General features: G+C 48.9%; 1 protein-coding gene across 2 annotated transcripts in view; it reads right to left on the bottom strand.

Moving 5' to 3' along the window:
- Nucleotides 1–536: 536 nt before the first annotated feature.
- The window catches only part of LOC143961821 (phospholipid scramblase 1-like), an 85,216-nt gene continuing 67,621 nt past the window's right edge, over nt 537–18,131 (bottom strand). For both annotated transcript variants that reach the window (XM_077471154.1, XM_077471153.1), the window contains exons 7-8: nt 12,005–12,166; nt 537–804 (exon numbers count right to left, since the gene is read on the bottom strand). In XM_077471154.1, coding sequence (XP_077327280.1) covers nt 745–804; nt 12,005–12,166 — 222 coding nt within the window. In that variant the 3' untranslated portion in view covers nt 537–744. The remainder of the gene's footprint in view (nt 805–12,004; nt 12,167–18,131) is intronic.

The following is an 18,131-nucleotide window of genomic DNA, read 5'->3' as shown; positions in this document are numbered from 1 at the left end:
GATATCAGTAGTGCCTAGGCACAGGAAGTGCACTGATATCAGGAGTCCCTAGGCACAGGAAGTGAACTGATATTAGGAGTGCCTAGGCACAGGAAGTGCACTGATATCAGGAGTCCCTAGGCACAGGAAGTGCACTGATATCAGTAGTGCCTAGGCACAGGAAGTGCACTGATATCAGGAGTCCCTAGGCACAGGAAGTGAACTGATATTAGGAGTGCCTAGGCACAGGAAGTGCACTGATATCAGGAGTCCCTAGGCACAGGAAGTGCACTGATATCAGTAGTGCCTAGGCACAGGAAGTGCACTGATATCAGGAGTCCCTAGGCACAGGAAGTGAACTGATATTAGGAGTGCCTAGGCACAGGAAGTGCACTATTTTTTGGGGGCAATTTAAAACAAAATGTAAATCTTTTAGGATACTGCTAATTAGCATGTCCAGATGCTCCTTATGACGAATCTTTTTGGTTCGGTTCCATTTTAAGACGAGATCTTCTTTCCCGCTTTCACTTTGATTGTAGAGAGAAGGACGGCACACATACAGATGAATATTTATTGTCAAACACATAAAAGTTTAGAATAGATATATCTGTACAAAATAGGTCAGTTTATACAGACCACTGTAAACTTTGGGGTATATGGCTAGTGGGGGGGGGGGGGGCAGGGGAGGGGGTACGGAGGGGCAGTTATAGTCAGGAGGGTGTAAACAGGATCATGGGACAAGGGTTACAGTCATGAGAAGATCCGTTAACCAATCACGGTGCTGCGCTCTGTCCTGTTGCGTGACCTCTCAAAAAAGGCGTAATCCTGAAAAGAGATAAAATGAATGAGAGGCGGGTCTATGACATCACAGTGACATCACTTGTAGAAAGCAGCACAGGAGAATACATAGTGAAGACATGAGAGGAGACCTTGTTTCATTAGAACTTTCAGCATTTATTATCGCAATTTTTAATACATGCATCCCGTGAGTGCAGAGATGTAGACATATATATATATATATATATATATATATATATATATATATATATATATACAGATCATTCGTGTCTGGCACAGATATTATTGCTCTATTGGTCATCTGGTAAATTCCTGGATGTGTACGGAGGAGATCCTGGTACAAATGTTCATCTCGCTTGAAGGACTTTTTGAAACATTTAATGGTTAAGAGAAGTAAACTCCAAACTGCGGCCCTTTGCTTGCCTTTATCCGGCCCTTGGGGCACTATTCCTCCTACTGATACGAGACACTATTCTACCAACTGACACCAATGATTGGGACACAATTTGTCCCACTGACACCAACAATTGGGACACAATTTGTCCCACTGACACCAAAAATTGGGACGCTATTCCCCCCCAGTGGTACCAACCATGGGGCTCTGTTCCTCCCCCCCAATACCAAATGTGATGTCTACTCCCACTGTAGAACATTTCCACTCCCGATGGCCACCGTCCAGCCCCCTAACGTCTCCAGGACAATAAACAAGCCCTTTGTTTGGAAAATTTGGAGACCCCTGGTTAAGAACATCAGATAGAGCCAACACACTTCATGGGGGAAAAAGCCACCACCTTCTTCAGGGCTTGAGCAGTCGATGTTAATGTGGAAGTAAACCCTTCTATAATTTTCAGTCAAGGAAGCCGCCATCTTGGCTTCTAATGATTCTTCAACTGCCGTAATTCTGCACATGTGATCAGTTATGAAACCAGCCATTGGATGGTTTGAACGTTTGGTTGAGAACACAACCAATGTGAAAGTTAGCATTTCCGGCATGCCGGGAATGTAAGTGTTTTTTGAAACTGGGTTTACTCCCGCTTTAATAAAATCATAACAGAAAGCATTAAGAGACCAATGTTAAGGGTAGATGAAGACTAAGTTCTCCTGATGGCACAAAATACTCCCCCCAATACCAAATGTGATGTCTACTCCCACCGATGCCAGGAACATTTCCACTCCCGCTGGCCACCGTCCAGCCCCCTAACGTCTCAAGGACAATAAACGAGCCCTTTGTTTGGAAAATTTGGAGACCCCTGGTTAAGAACATCAGATAGAGCCAACACACTTCATGGGGGAAAAAGCCTCTACCTTCTTCAGGGCTTGAGCGAGTCGATGTTAATGTGGAAGTAAACCCTTGTATAATTTTCAGTCAAGGAAGCCACCATCTTGGCCTCTAATGATTCTTCAACTGCCATAATTCTGCACATGTGATCAGTTATAAAACCAGCTATTGGATGGTGTGAAAGTTTGGTTGAGAGCACAACCAATGTGAAAGTTAGCATTTCCGGCATGCCAGGATTGTAATGTCGCGTACACACGACCGGACTTTTCGACATCAAAGGTCCGAGGGAACGATTCCGGCGGACCATTCGATCGTGTGTGGGCTGCAGCGGACTTTTGATTTGCAAAAATCCGTCAGACTTTAGAAATGGAACATGTTTCAAATTTTTCCGCCGGAACTCCGCCGGACCCAGTTCCTACCGAGAAATCCGCTCGTGTGTATGCTAGTCCGACGGACAAAAACCGACGCGAGGGCAGCTATTGGCTATTGGCTATGAACTTCCTTATTCTAGTCCGGTCGTACGTCATCACGTTCGAATCCGTCGGACTTTGGTGAGATTGTGTGTGGCCAAGTCCGTTCATTCAGAAAGTCCGACAGAACTCTGTCAGAACTCTGTCAGAACTCCGTCAGAACTCCGTCGAAAGTCTGTCGAACCTAGTCCCTTGAAAAGTCTGGTCGTGTGTACGCGGCATAAGTGTTTTTTGAAACTGGGTTTACTCCCTCTTTAATAAAATCACAACAGAAAGCACTAAGGGACCAGTGTTAAGGGTAGATGAAGACTAAGTAAGTTCTCCTGATGGCACTAAATACTTCTAAAAGTCCTTCAAGTTGGGAGAATTTTTGTAGCAGGCGCTCCTCCGTACACATCCAGGAAATTACCATCTAACGTTGTCACTATCAGAGAGCCACAGGACCAAAGCAGGGTCCGTCTACACTATACTTCAAGCACAGATCTGCTTCTTTGAAGGAAACTTTTACGGTCCGGCATTATCATACACACATCAGGCCTTAGTCATCAGGTGGATTGAGTCGGCTTCTGTCACAGATATCACTGGAAGGATTATGGTCATTATGCGTAGGTTGGGGTTTAGCAGAGCTAAAGTCAGAAATTTCGTTTGGGTCCTTGCAAAAAAATGGCTAGGTTCTTTGCAACCATTGACAGATAGGCAACGGCCTTCGATAGTAGTCGAAGAAACATCACTGCTATATATAATGTTTGGATCCCACCAAATGGGCTAAAAGTCCAACGTTCAGACGAACGCCCAAACAGTTTGGAGTTCAGACTGACCCTTGAGCCCATCTCTATTAGCCACAAGTTTTCCCCTTTCAGGAACCTTGCCCAAGTTGGTCTGTCTTCATTGATAGGGTGAAACTTGCCCAATCAGTAACAGAAGTGGTTGAACACGGGTATGGGACCATTAGGGTCTGAAAGTGGCCAGATGGGGACTGGACTAGGGGAAGGAAAGGAACGGTGTTATTCTGAACTGTAAAGAATCACAACTACTCATTAATGTAAGCAGAAGTCTTATACTTCTGGCCCTGGACTCATTGTAGGGCGCCAATGGTGGAGGAGGCTTTCTGTAATGCTGGATCAGTAATGGACTAAGAGAGAGAATGATTTGGAGGAAATTTCGATTAGACTGGACCTAAAGGTTGTAAAACATCCATTAGAGTTCTGAACATTTAATGATTCATGATCTGAGGGTTCTAAACTGCAATTTGACTACATCAAGATCGAATGCATAATGACACTGATGAGGAGAGGATGAATTTGTAGGTGCAGAGATTGTAATGGATGTGCCTATATGTGCCTGATTTATGAAGAACAAGGATGAAACAAGTAAGCAAGACTGACTAATGTGGAGAGAAACTCTGGTGACTTGAGGAGCCGTCCTTGCACCATCCTCTGTGTCTGAATGTGACGAGTAGCTAACTTTGGACTTTGTGTTCCCCTGAATGTTACTTGAGAAGTGGTCTTCTGAATGTGACCTGAGGATTTCTCTGGACGACCCTCTGCATTCTCTGAAAGTGACTTGAGGAGCTGTCTTAGGACTGTCCTGTGTCTTCTAAATGTGACCTGTGGAGTAGCCTTTGGACTATCCATCTGTGTTGTCCTTATTGTGACTTGGGCTGTTTTTGCACCGTCCTCTGTTTTTTCAGAATGTGACGAGCAGCTGACATTGTACTCTGTGTTCCCCTGAATGTGACTTGAGGAGTGGTCTTTAGACAGTCCTTTGTGTCCCCTGAAAGTGACTTGAGGAACTGTTTTGCGTTGCCCTCTGTATCCAGGCCCGGACTGGGACAAAAAATAGGCCCGGGCATTTTAGATTGAACAGCCAACCTTTCCAGGGACCGGGGGGGTGCGGTTCGGTAGACATTAGCGGGGGTGGCTGGTGTTTGATCCTCCACACTGCAATGTGCAGGGACACTGTGATATAAAGGGAACTGCACTAAAAAGGGGCACTGCAATGATTACAGTGCCCTTTAATGGGGCAGTCCCCTTTATATTATAGTGTCCCAGTCCTATTGTGGCCATGCCAGTACTGTCTGTCTCCTATTGTGTCCATGGCCCAGTGTGCAGGTACAGCGTGGCTCTTTCTCTGGTGTTGTGGTACAGCGTGGCTCCCTCTGGTGGCGCTGGTACAGAGTGGCCCCCTCTGGTGCTGCGGGTACAGGGTGGCTCCCTCTGGTGCTGCGGGTACAGCGTCGCTCTCTCTGGTGGTGCGGTGCAGCGTCGCTCTCTCTGGTGGTGCGGTGCAGCGTCGCGCTCTCTCTGGGGGTGCGGTGCAGCGTCGCGCTCTCTCTGGGGGTGCGGTGCAGCGTCGCGCTCTCTCTGGGGGTGCGGTGCAGCGTCGCTCTCTGGTGGTGCGGTGCAGCGTCGCGCTCTCTCTGGGGGTGCGGTGCATCGTCGCTCTCTGGTGGTGCGGTGCAGCGTCGCTCTCTCTGGTGGTGCGGTGCAGCGTCGCTCTCTCTGGTGGTGCGGTGCAGCGTCGCTCTCTCTGGGGGTGCGGTGCAGCGTCGCTCTCTCTGGGGGTGCGGTGCAGCGTCGCTCTCTCTGGGGGTGCGGTGCAGCGTCGCTCTCTCTGGGGGTGCGGTGCAGCGTCGCTCTCTCTGGGGGTGCGGTGCAGCGTCACTCTCTCTCTCTGGTTGTGCTGGGGCTATTAGTTCCCCCAGCACAGTCCTCTGTTTCATTTGCCATGTCTCCTGTAGTAGCTGTAACAAGCACTCCTCAGCTTGTTTCTGGGTTTTCTCTTTCACCCCAGCAGAGTGCATGCTGGGGACTGTAGTCTGCTCCCTGCTGAGACCAATGGTGCCGTGTATCTCTGGGACTACATTTTCCATGATGCCCCTCTAGTTTCTTCTGATTGGCCCTCTGTTTTGGCCAATGGGGAGGGAAAATGACCTTCTCTTCCCCTGCTGCCGACGTGAGAAGGGGAGGGGGAGCGAGGGGGGGAATAGTGACAGCAGCAGCTTTCCCCACCGTGCGGACGCCCATGGCTGGAGGAGGAGAGCGGAACTGTCAGCGTGGCGCTGAGGCTGAGCTGTGTGTGAGAGAGACACACAGCACAGCCCATGCAGCCGCCAGTTCCGCATGACACAGGCACGGCCGTATGGCGGTAGGCGTGCGGCGGCCGTGGCCTGTGTTACCCACGATCAGGCCGCGGCCGCCGCTTACCTCCCGCTGTGCGGCCAGATCATCAACAGGCCACGGGCGGCCCCGGCCCACCGGGCAAATGCCCGGTCTGCCCTATGGCCAGTCCGGGCCTGTCTGTATCTATTGAATGTGACTTGAGAAGCTGTCTTTGGCTTATCCTCTGTGTCCCTTGAATGAGATCTAGGGAACTGTGTTTGGACTTTCCACTGTGCCCCCTGAATGTGACTTGAGGAGCTGCCTTCGGACTATCCATCTTTATTCTCCTTAATGTGACTTGAGGAGCTGCCTTCAGGCTATCCATCTTTATTCTCCTTAATGTGGCTTGAGGAGCTGCCTTTGGACTATCCATCTTTGTTCTCCATAATATGACTTGAGGGGCTGTGTTTGCACTATCCTCTGTGTCTTTTGAATGTGACGAGGAGCTGACTTTCGGTTGTCCTCTGTGACCCCTGAATGTGACTTGCAGAGTTGTCATAAGACTATTGTCAGGGCTGGCCTCAGCCCTTCCTTCTTTGAGCTGGCCGCTCAGCTGTCGGCTAATTGCCAGCTCCTATCTCTCCACAGTTACTCAGCTGTTGATGATATCCTGCCCGTCAGTACTGCCTACTTAAACCGTCCAGCCCAGAGGATCTCTGCCTTCACCTTGGTCAACATCACAGAGATGCTCTCCTGCATTCCTTTTAAAAGACTTGCTTGGCTGACATCCTTTCTGGCTCCAGATCCTGCTTGCTGTTTTACTACGCTCATCTCCAGCTCCCTGACGTTTGGCTTGTCTGACTACCCGTTCCAGTTCCTGAACTCTGGCTATATTTTTGACTATGTTTGTTATATTTTACTTTTATTATTAAACAAGTGTGGTTTAACTGTACTTCTGTCTCGGTCTGATTTCATAGTTTCTGACAGCTATCCTCTGAATGTTATTTGGGGTACTATTGAGGGCTCAATCTCTATGATCCCCTAAATGTGACTTGAGTAGTTTGCGTCTTTTGCACGCGAGTTGCTGTCTTTAGACTGTCCTCTGTGTCCTGAGTGTGACTTGGGAGCTCTACTTTGGACTGTCTTCTGTATCTCCTCAATTTGATTTGAGGAACTGTCTTTGGACTGTCCCCTGTGTCCTCTGAATGGGACTCAAGGAGCAGTTTTTGAGCTGTCTTCTGTATCCCCTCAATGTGACTTGAGGAGCCATCTTTGGACTGTCCTCTGTGTCCCACAAATGCGATTTGAGGAGCTATCTTAGGACTGTCTTCTATATGCCCTCAATGTGACTTGAGGAGCCATCTTTGGACTGTCCTGTGTCCCCCAAATGTGATTTGAGGATCTATCTTAGGATTGTCTTCTATATGCCCTCAATGTGACTCGAGGAGCTGTCTTCGGACTGTGCTCTGTGTCCCCCAAATGCGATTTGGGGAGCTATCTTAGGGCTGTCTTCTGTATCCCCTCAATGTGACGTGACTTCGGACTGTCCTCTGTGTCCCCCAAATGCGATTTGAGGATCTATCTTAGGACTGTCTTCTGTATGCCCTCAATGTGACTCGAGGAGCTCCTCGAATCACATTTGGGGGACACAGAGGACAGTCCGAAGACAGCTCCTCGAGTCACATTGAGGGCATACAGAAGAAAGCCCTAAGATAGCTCCTCAAATCACATTTGGGGGACACAATCTTAGGGCTGTCTTCTGTATGCCCTCAATTTGACTTGAGGAGCTGTCTTCGGACTGTCCTCTGTGTCCTCCAAATATGATTTTAGGAGCTATCTTAGGACTGTCTTCTATATGCCCTCAATGTGATTTGAGGAGCTGTCTTAGGACTGTCCTGTGTCTTCTAAATGTGACCTGTGGAGTAGCCTTTGGACTATCCATCTGTGTTGTCCTTATTGTGACTTGGGCTGTTTTTGCACCGTCCTCTGTTTTTTCAGAATGTGACGAGCAGCTGACATTGTACTCTGTGTTCCCCTGAATGTGACTTGAGGAGTGGTCTTTAGACAGTCCTTTGTGTCCCCTGAAAGTGACTTGAGGAACTGTTTTGCGTTGCCCTCTGTATCCAGGCCCGGACTGGGACAAAAAATAGGCCCGGGCATTTTAGATTGAACAGCCAACCTTTCCAGGGACCGGGGGGGTGCGGTTCGGTAGACATTAGCGGGGGTGGCTGGTGTTTGATCCTCCACACTGCAATGTGCAGGGACACTGTGATATAAAGGGAACTGCACTAAAAAGGGGCACTGCAATGATTACAGTGCCCTTTAATGGGGCAGTCCCCTTTATATTATAGTGTCCCAGTCCTATTGTGGCCATGCCAGTACTGTCTGTCTCCTATTGTGTCCATGGCCCAGTGTGCAGGTACAGCGTGGCTCTTTCTCTGGTGTTGTGGTACAGCGTGGCTCCCTCTGGTGGCGCTGGTACAGAGTGGCCCCCTCTGGTGCTGCGGGTACAGGGTGGCTCCCTCTGGTGCTGCGGGTACAGCGTCGCTCTCTCTGGTGGTGCGGTGCAGCGTCGCTCTCTCTGGTGGTGCGGTGCAGCGTCGCGCTCTCTCTGGGGGTGCGGTGCAGCGTCGCGCTCTCTCTGGGGGTGCGGTGCAGCGTCGCGCTCTCTCTGGGGGTGCGGTGCAGCGTCGCTCTCTGGTGGTGCGGTGCAGCGTCGCGCTCTCTCTGGGGGTGCGGTGCATCGTCGCTCTCTGGTGGTGCGGTGCAGCGTCGCTCTCTCTGGTGGTGCGGTGCAGCGTCGCTCTCTCTGGTGGTGCGGTGCAGCGTCGCTCTCTCTGGGGGTGCGGTGCAGCGTCGCTCTCTCTGGGGGTGCGGTGCAGCGTCGCTCTCTCTGGGGGTGCGGTGCAGCGTCGCTCTCTCTGGGGGTGCGGTGCAGCGTCGCTCTCTCTGGGGGTGCGGTGCAGCGTCACTCTCTCTCTCTGGTTGTGCTGGGGCTATTAGTTCCCCCAGCACAGTCCTCTGTTTCATTTGCCATGTCTCCTGTAGTAGCTGTAACAAGCACTCCTCAGCTTGTTTCTGGGTTTTCTCTTTCACCCCAGCAGAGTGCATGCTGGGGACTGTAGTCTGCTCCCTGCTGAGACCAATGGTGCCGTGTATCTCTGGGACTACATTTTCCATGATGCCCCTCTAGTTTCTTCTGATTGGCCCTCTGTTTTGGCCAATGGGGAGGGAAAATGACCTTCTCTTCCCCTGCTGCCGACGTGAGAAGGGGAGGGGGAGCGAGGGGGGGAATAGTGACAGCAGCAGCTTTCCCCACCGTGCGGACGCCCATGGCTGGAGGAGGAGAGCGGAACTGTCAGCGTGGCGCTGAGGCTGAGCTGTGTGTGAGAGAGACACACAGCACAGCCCATGCAGCCGCCAGTTCCGCATGACACAGGCACGGCCGTATGGCGGTAGGCGTGCGGCGGCCGTGGCCTGTGTTACCCACGATCAGGCCGCGGCCGCCGCTTACCTCCCGCTGTGCGGCCAGATCATCAACAGGCCACGGGCGGCCCCGGCCCACCGGGCAAATGCCCGGTCTGCCCTATGGCCAGTCCGGGCCTGTCTGTATCTATTGAATGTGACTTGAGAAGCTGTCTTTGGCTTATCCTCTGTGTCCCTTGAATGAGATCTAGGGAACTGTGTTTGGACTTTCCACTGTGCCCCCTGAATGTGACTTGAGGAGCTGCCTTCGGACTATCCATCTTTATTCTCCTTAATGTGACTTGAGGAGCTGCCTTCAGGCTATCCATCTTTATTCTCCTTAATGTGGCTTGAGGAGCTGCCTTTGGACTATCCATCTTTGTTCTCCATAATATGACTTGAGGGGCTGTGTTTGCACTATCCTCTGTGTCTTTTGAATGTGACGAGGAGCTGACTTTCGGTTGTCCTCTGTGACCCCTGAATGTGACTTGCAGAGTTGTCATAAGACTATTGTCAGGGCTGGCCTCAGCCCTTCCTTCTTTGAGCTGGCCGCTCAGCTGTCGGCTAATTGCCAGCTCCTATCTCTCCACAGTTACTCAGCTGTTGATGATATCCTGCCCGTCAGTACTGCCTACTTAAACCGTCCAGCCCAGAGGATCTCTGCCTTCACCTTGGTCAACATCACAGAGATGCTCTCCTGCATTCCTTTTAAAAGACTTGCTTGGCTGACATCCTTTCTGGCTCCAGATCCTGCTTGCTGTTTTACTACGCTCATCTCCAGCTCCCTGACGTTTGGCTTGTCTGACTACCCGTTCCAGTTCCTGAACTCTGGCTATATTTTTGACTATGTTTGTTATATTTTACTTTTATTATTAAACAAGTGTGGTTTAACTGTACTTCTGTCTCGGTCTGATTTCATAGTTTCTGACAGCTATCCTCTGAATGTTATTTGGGGTACTATTGAGGGCTCAATCTCTATGATCCCCTAAATGTGACTTGAGTAGTTTGCGTCTTTTGCACGCGAGTTGCTGTCTTTAGACTGTCCTCTGTGTCCTGAGTGTGACTTGGGAGCTCTACTTTGGACTGTCTTCTGTATCTCCTCAATTTGATTTGAGGAACTGTCTTTGGACTGTCCCCTGTGTCCTCTGAATGGGACTCAAGGAGCAGTTTTTGAGCTGTCTTCTGTATCCCCTCAATGTGACTTGAGGAGCCATCTTTGGACTGTCCTCTGTGTCCCACAAATGCGATTTGAGGAGCTATCTTAGGACTGTCTTCTATATGCCCTCAATGTGACTCGAGGAGCCATCTTTGGACTGTCCTGTGTCCCCCAAATGTGATTTGAGGATCTATCTTAGGATTGTCTTCTATATGCCCTCAATGTGACTCGAGGAGCTGTCTTCGGACTGTGCTCTGTGTCCCCCAAATGCGATTTGGGGAGCTATCTTAGGGCTGTCTTCTGTATCCCCTCAATGTGACGTGACTTCGGACTGTCCTCTGTGTCCCCCAAATGCGATTTGAGGATCTATCTTAGGACTGTCTTCTGTATGCCCTCAATGTGACTCGAGGAGCTCCTCGAATCACATTTGGGGGACACAGAGGACAGTCCGAAGACAGCTCCTCGAGTCACATTGAGGGCATACAGAAGACAGCCCTAAGATAGCTCCTCAAATCACATTTGGGGGACACAATCTTAGGGCTGTCTTCTGTATGCCCTCAATTTGACTTGAGGAGCTGTCTTCGGACTGTCCTCTGTGTCCTCCAAATATGATTTTAGGAGCTATCTTAGGACTGTCTTCTATATGCCCTCAATGTGATTTGAGGAGCTGTCTTTGGACTGTCCTCTGTGTCCCCCAAATGCGATTTGAGGATCTATATTAGGACTGTCTTCTGTATGCCCTCAATGTGACTCGAGGAGCTGTCTTCGGACTGTCCTCTGTGTCCCCCAAATGTGATTTGAGGATCTATCTTAGGACTCTCTTCTGTATCCCCTCAATGTGACTTGAGGAGCTGTCTTCGGACTGATCTCTGTGTCCCCCAAATGTGATTTGAGGATCTATCTTAGGACTCTCTTCTGTATCCCCTCAATGTGACTTGAGGAGCGGTTCTTGAACTGCCCTCTCTCTTTTTTGAATGTGAGTTGATAAGGCCATGTTGAGGGATTAGGGAGGGTGTTAGGGGTTAGTCTAAAGAATATTCTTAGGGGCCAGTGTGAGGGTTTGATTGACTCAGATAGTTAGATTTATAGTTACAGGTTTAGGAGGAACTTTTGGTGTTTGGGGCTAGAGTAAGTGTTACGGTTAGAGGAACGGGCTAAACTGAGGCCTAGAGACTGGGGTTAGGTTTAGGGTTAGAGGGAGGGAAGGTTTTTTAGGGTTCAGGCATGAATGAGGTTCAGGGTTAGAGAGAGGAATTAGGTTCAGAGTTATGGTTGAGAATGGTGTTAGAGTCATGGTATGGCTGTCTAAATCTTAAGTTTAGACATAGAGATAGACATTTTGGTTTGGTGTGCTTGAGCTATGGTCATCAACACCAAACCATCATTTCTTCTATACATGTCCAGACCACACATCAATGGGTGATAAAATTATGTAATCTGCAGTGTATAAAGCCTGAAATTGTACGAGTTGTTAAAAAATTCAAGGACTTGAGCAACAGAACGCTAAAAAAAACACCAGAATCTAGAAGGGCGTCCTTTATCTGCACTAAGGGGAGGTGATGAACGAAACCGAAAATAATCTCATATAAGTAAAGGCAGCGTTCGTTTTTTGTATTTATTTATTTTGGTTGTGACTGATTTAAGTGGTTTTAGGACCTACCAGTGGTCTTTATCATGGTCTTCCAACAAAATGAGCTGTAAACAACCTTGGCCTATAGGGGGAGCTCTCCATGCATGACTTTAAAGAAGGACTCACCAGCAGGAAGCAGGCGCCCAGTAACACTGCTTTCATCTTCACATCCAAATCCTTTGGGAACTGGATCCCAAAATTATCGGCATCTGTGAAGATTTCCTTAGGTAGTCCGGTCCACTGCTTACTAATCCGACCCACACTGCGCGACTCACACAGCGGCTTCACCTGAGATACAGAAGAGGGCGAGAGTGAGAGGAGGCTGAGATGGGGAGAGGAGAGGAGGATGAAGTGAGAGGAGGCTGAGATGGGGAGAGGAGAGGATGAAGTGAGAGAAGGCTGAGATAGGGCGAGGAGGATGAAGTGAGAGGAGGCTGAGATGGGGAGAGGAGAGGATGAAGTGAGAGAAGGCTGAGATGGGGCGAGGAGGATGAAGTGAGAGGAATCTGAGATGGGGAGAGGAGGATGAAGTGAGAGGAGGCTGAGATGGGGAGAGGAGAGGATGAAGTGAGAGGAGGCTGAGATGGGGAGAGGAGAGGATGAAGTGAGAGAAGACTGAGATGGGGAGAGGAGGATGAAGTGAGAGGAGGCTGAGATGAGGAGGATGAAGTGAGAGGAGGCTGAGATGAGGAGAGGATGAAGTGAGAGGAGGCTGAGATGGGGAGAGGAGAGGATGAAGTGAGAGGAGGCTGAGATGGGGAGAGGAGAGGATGAAGTGAGAGGAGGTTGAGGTGGGGAGAGGAGAGGATGGAGCGAGAGGCGGTTGAGGTGGGGAGAGGAGAGGATGAAGTGAGAGGAGGCTGAGATGAGGAGGGGATGAAGTGAGAGGAGGCTGAGATGGGGAGAGGAGAGGATGAAGTGAGAGGAGGTTGAGGTGGGGAGAGGAGAGGATGGAGCGAGAGGCGGTTGAGGTGGGGAGAGGAGAGGATGAAGTGAGAGGCGGTTGAGGTGGGGAGAGGAGAGGATGAAGTGAGAGGAGGTTGAGATGGGGAGAGGAGAGGATGAAGTGAGAGGAGGTTGAGATGAGGAGAGGATGAAGTGAGAGGAGGTTGAGGTGGGGAGAGGAGATGATGAAGTGAGAGGCGGTTGAGGTGGGGAGAGGAGATGATGAAGTGAGAGGAGGTTGAGGTGGGGAGAGGAGAGGATGAAGTGAGAGGCGGTTGAGGTGGGGAGAGGAGAGGATGAAGTGATAGGAGGTTGAGGTGGGGAGAGGAGAGGATGAAGTGAGAGGAGGTTGAGGTGGGGAGAGGAGAGGATGAAGTGAGAGGCAGTTGAGGTGGGGAGAGGGGTGTAGTGGAGTCAGAGTGGTCTGAGGCAGGGAGAGGAGAGGAATCAGAATAGGCTGGGGAGAGGAGAGGAGAAGAGAAGAGACTGAAACAAAAGAGGTGAAGTTTGAGTAGACCCAGATAAGATACATATGTAGAACAACTTCTGCATTGAAGGGTAAACATATAGAAGTATATGAATTGGGAGCTGGTAGTTAATCAAGAAGAATCATCATTGTATCAAAGTGCAATAAAAGATCAATATCACTTGGTAAGTATGGGAAGATTTTTGATTTCAGGTATCACAGACTCAGAATAAAAATTGTATTAAAAATAAAAAAAATAATATAACAGAAAATCCTATTGGCTACTAATTATCAAATGATTATTCTGCCCCATGAATCCATCACTAGGATGTACACTGAAGTCCGATCTGCTGAACCCTGAAGGGTTAAATTAGCAATGATCCAGTCTATACTTCCAATGGTAGAATGATCAGATCTCGAAGATCTCCGAACCTCGAGATCCCACAATCCAAACTGGATCTAATCGATGGGTCTAAACTTGTGTTTATTGTTGCTTTAGACCAGTGATTCTCAACCAGGGTTCCGTGGAACCTTAAGTTTCCTCCAGAGGTTGTAGGGGTTCCTTCAGCATTGGGCAATTTGTGCCTCTCAGATAAGTTCCCACTCACACCATTGATCTTTTTAGCTCTCTGTAAGGAGGTAATAATTCCCAAAATGGTTTCGGGAAGACCCCCCCAATGACTGTGGCCTTTGTCTAAAACTGGCTCCATAAAGACATGGTGTTACCGGTTTGGTCTGTAGGAACTCGAGTGACCTGCACAGAGCCTTGGCCAACTTTAAAGTCCTCATGCGATGGTACCTGGTCCCGGCCAGGATAGCCAAGTTCGTCCCGGGCTACCCCGCAAACCTGTTTCAGAGGCTGTGCTGAAGCGGGCACCCATGTCCATATCTGGTGGACATGCCCAATAGCCCAACGCTTCTGGACAATGGTATTTCAGATGGCATCGACAATGACACCTTAAAACCCGACCCTTCTTTAGCGCTACTTAATCTAACACCCCGCAACTGCACCAGAAATCAGCTGTCCCTCTTTCTCCAACTAACCACGGCGGCAAAACAAACAATAGCAAGAGCCTGGAAAACACCAACACTTCCTATAGCTGAGCTAAAAAATAGGGTTACCCATGCGATGATCCATTGCAAGATCGAATCGAAAATTCTAGACCACGTGCCCCGATTTAATAAGATATGGCAACCATGGATAAAGTATTACCTACCCCCCGACCTAGATCCCAACCTTTTGGAGCCTTGAGCGCCCCCTCACGAAAAATCTCCCCGCTGCATGCCGACCTGGACCCGTGCGGGCCAGCCGACCAACTCCCCCCTACCTTCTTCCCAAACCTCATTCTCCTCTTGTTACCCCCCCTCACTCTTCTCTCAGTTTCTAGTCTTTCCACTTTCTCTACTCTACCTCTCCATATCTAAAAAAACGTTGCCCACGCAGTACCTGTACTCCCTTGTATGTTCCAGTTCTTAATCCCGGGAGTAACCCATTTCCCCAACCCCGGAGATTTCGGGACGCCGGTCCCTTATTGTTCTTGTTAGAAATTACTCTCCTCTACGATCAGACTCTCTAGATCCCAATTTAAGCTTGACTTTATTGTCCTGGGACGTAGTCCCATTCCCGCCGTTTTCATGTTACTTAAACTAATGACTTGTTTATCTTATGACTACATTGTACTGTGTAATCACTCTGTTAATTAATAATAAAATAATTTTGAAAAGACCTGCACAGAGCCTTGACCTTAACCCTACTGAACACCTTTGGGATGGATTTGGATTGTGAGCCAAGTCTTCTCCTCCAACGTCGGTACCTGACCTCACAAATGGGCACACATTTCCACAGACACCCTTCAAATGCGGAGTGTCCTTTCAGAAGAGTGGAGGCTTTTATAGGCACAAAGAAGGAAGAGGGTAGGGGGCAACTCAAAGCCAGCTCCTTAAAGACATGGTTTGACCAGTTTGGTTTGGAGGAACTCGAGTGTCCTGTACAGAGCCCTGGCCTCAACCCTACTGAACACCCTTAGGATGGATTTGGATTGTGAGCCAGGTCTTCTCCTCCGACATCAGTACCTGACCTCACAAATGGGCACAAACTTCTACAGACACCCTCCAAATCTTGTGAAATGTCCTTTCAGAAGAGTGGAAACTGTTATAGGCACAAAGAAGGAAGAGGGTAGGGGGCAACTCAAAGCCAGCTCCATAAAGACATGGTTTGACCAGTTTGGTTTGGATGAACTCGAGTGTCCTGTACAGAGCCCTGACCTCAACCCTACTGAACACCTTTGGGATGGATTTGGATTGTGAGCCAGGTCTTCTCCTCCAATATCAGTACCTGACCTCACAAATGGGCACAAATTTCTACAAACACCCTCCAAATCTTGTGGAATGTCCTTTCAGAAGAGTGGAAGCTGTAAGGGGCACAAAGAAGGAAGAGGGTAGGGGGCAACTCAAAGCCAGCTCCATAAAGACCAGTTTGGTCTGTAGGAACTTGAGTGTCCTGTACAGAGCCCTGACCTCAACCCTACTGAACACCTTTGGGATGAGTTGGAATGATGATTGTGAGCCAGATCTTTTTTCTTTTTTGGCATCCAATGTGAGGCCCAACATGTGAGCCAGATTGTCTTAGCCCTTGTAGACACGATCGGAGATTCCGACAACCAAATCCGTCGGATTTTGTCCAACGGATTTCGTCCGAAACTGTTGTATACACACGGTCGGACGAAGTTGTCGGAAAATCCAATCGTTCAGAACGTGATGACGTTATTTCGTTACGATGGGACTACGTTCACGCTAGTAGCCAATAGCTTTGGTGTAGGAATTTGATCTGAGCATGCGTGGCACTTTGTCCGATCGGAATTCTCTACACATGATCGGAGTATGTCCGATCGGAGCATTTTGTCGGAAAATATTTCCGGCAAGTTGGAAAATTTGGTCCGACGGATATTCCGATGGAAACAGTCCGATGTAGACCACACACAGTCGGAATATATTCGACAAAACGCTCCGATCGGACACATTCCGTCAGAATCTCCGACCGTGTGTACAAGGGCTAATTCAGCATCAGTTTGTGACCTCACAAATGAGTCGGCTCCATAAAGACGTGATTTTTTCCAATTTGGTGATAAAGAACTTGAGTGTCCTGCACTCAACCCCTGACCTTAAGCCCTACTGAACACTTTTGAGATGAATTGAAATGGCAATGGTGGGTCAGGTTTCCTCATCCATCATTAGAAACTGACCTCACAAATGGGCACAAATTCCCACAGACACCCTCCAAAATCTTGCGGAAGGCCTTCCCAGAAGAGTGGAGGATGTATGGGGGGGGGAGCAACTCCAAATGAATGGCCATGGTCTTGGAATGGGATCTCCAACAAGCTCATATGGGTGTGATGGTCAGGTGTCCACAAGCTTTTGGCCATATAAAGTATTTGTTAGTGTTGGGTGACCATCACTAAAAAACTTTCACCTAAAAAAGAAAGTTGTGGAAAAAATGTATGGGAAGGGTGAGATCCGCCCAAATTCCTCCGCCCGCACACATTCCAACCTCCACAGTGGAGAAAATTGGGAAATACCATGTAAAATATGAAGGGTGAAGAGCATGAGTTTCACTGAGAAATGCTGTAAACACGGGGGGGTGATGAGAAACAATGATGCGTTTTATATGATCATGAGGAAGAATTTATTTTTCTGTAGCAAGAATTGAGTTTGTTTTTGGCAGTGGGGCCTTATTTAATGAGTCCCGTGGATTAAAATGATTGATGCCACCATTTATAGCAACATTAATTCAACATTTGTTGATATGTTTATAACTGAAGATTCTACAAGGATATGAATATTTATTTTTGGTGCTTTCTGCCAAATCTGAAATTCAGGGAATGTTTTTATTTTGCAATCAAAGCAACAGCTAGTCCATTTTTTTTTTGGGCTCAGTGTACCTAATATTCTGTACGTGAGAGAAGTCGTCTCCGTAAACTTGCGTTCCCTGAGCCACCAGTTGTGGATCTTCCCCATTGTCGTTGATTTAAAACTGCAATGGAGCCCTTACACCAATGCTCGCCATAGTGGGAGGATCCGGGTGTCCCAGACTCCTGATCTGTCCCATCCGCTGCCACTTCCTAAATTTGACTGACAGGCCAGGAGACTCCTGGTGTTTCCCACACACCATGAGATTATACCTTGACTGACAGGCCAGGAGACTCGTGGTTTTTCCTACACACCATGACATTATACCTTGACTGACAGGCCAGGAGACTCCTGGTGTTTCCCACACACCATGAGATTATACCTTGACTGACAGGCCAGGAGACTCCTGGTGTTTCCCACACACCATGAGATTATACCTTGACTGACAGGCCAGGAGACTCCTGGTGTTTCCCACACACCATGAGATTATACCTTGACTGACAGGCCAGGAGACTCCTGGCGTTTCCCACACACCATGACATTATACCTTGACTGACAGGTCAGGAGACTCCTGGCGTTTCCCACACACCATGACATTATACCTTGACTGACAGGCCAGGAGACTCCTGGCGTTTCCCCACACACCATGACATTATACCTTGACTGACAGGTCAGGAGACTCCTGGCGTTTCCCACACACCATGACATTATACCTTGACTGACAGGTCAGGAGACTCTTGGCATTTCCCACACACCATGAGATTATACCTTGACTGATAGGCCAGGAGACTCCTGGTGTTTTCCACACACCATGAGATTATACCTTGACTGACCGGCCAGGAGACTCCTGGTGTTTCCCACACACCATGAGATTATACCTTGACTGATAGGCCAGGAGACTCCTGGTGTTTTCCACACACCATGAGATTATACCTT

The sequence above is a fragment of the Lithobates pipiens genome, unplaced genomic scaffold, assembly GCF_037356315.1.
Source record: "Lithobates pipiens isolate NorthernLeopardFrog02 unplaced genomic scaffold, aLitPip1_a1.2 Scaffold_8, whole genome shotgun sequence".
In the NCBI taxonomy this organism is placed as follows: domain Eukaryota; kingdom Metazoa; phylum Chordata; class Amphibia; order Anura; family Ranidae; genus Lithobates; species Lithobates pipiens.
Note: the sequence above shows the minus strand (reverse complement) of the source record. Positions and strands in the feature narration are given on the sequence as shown.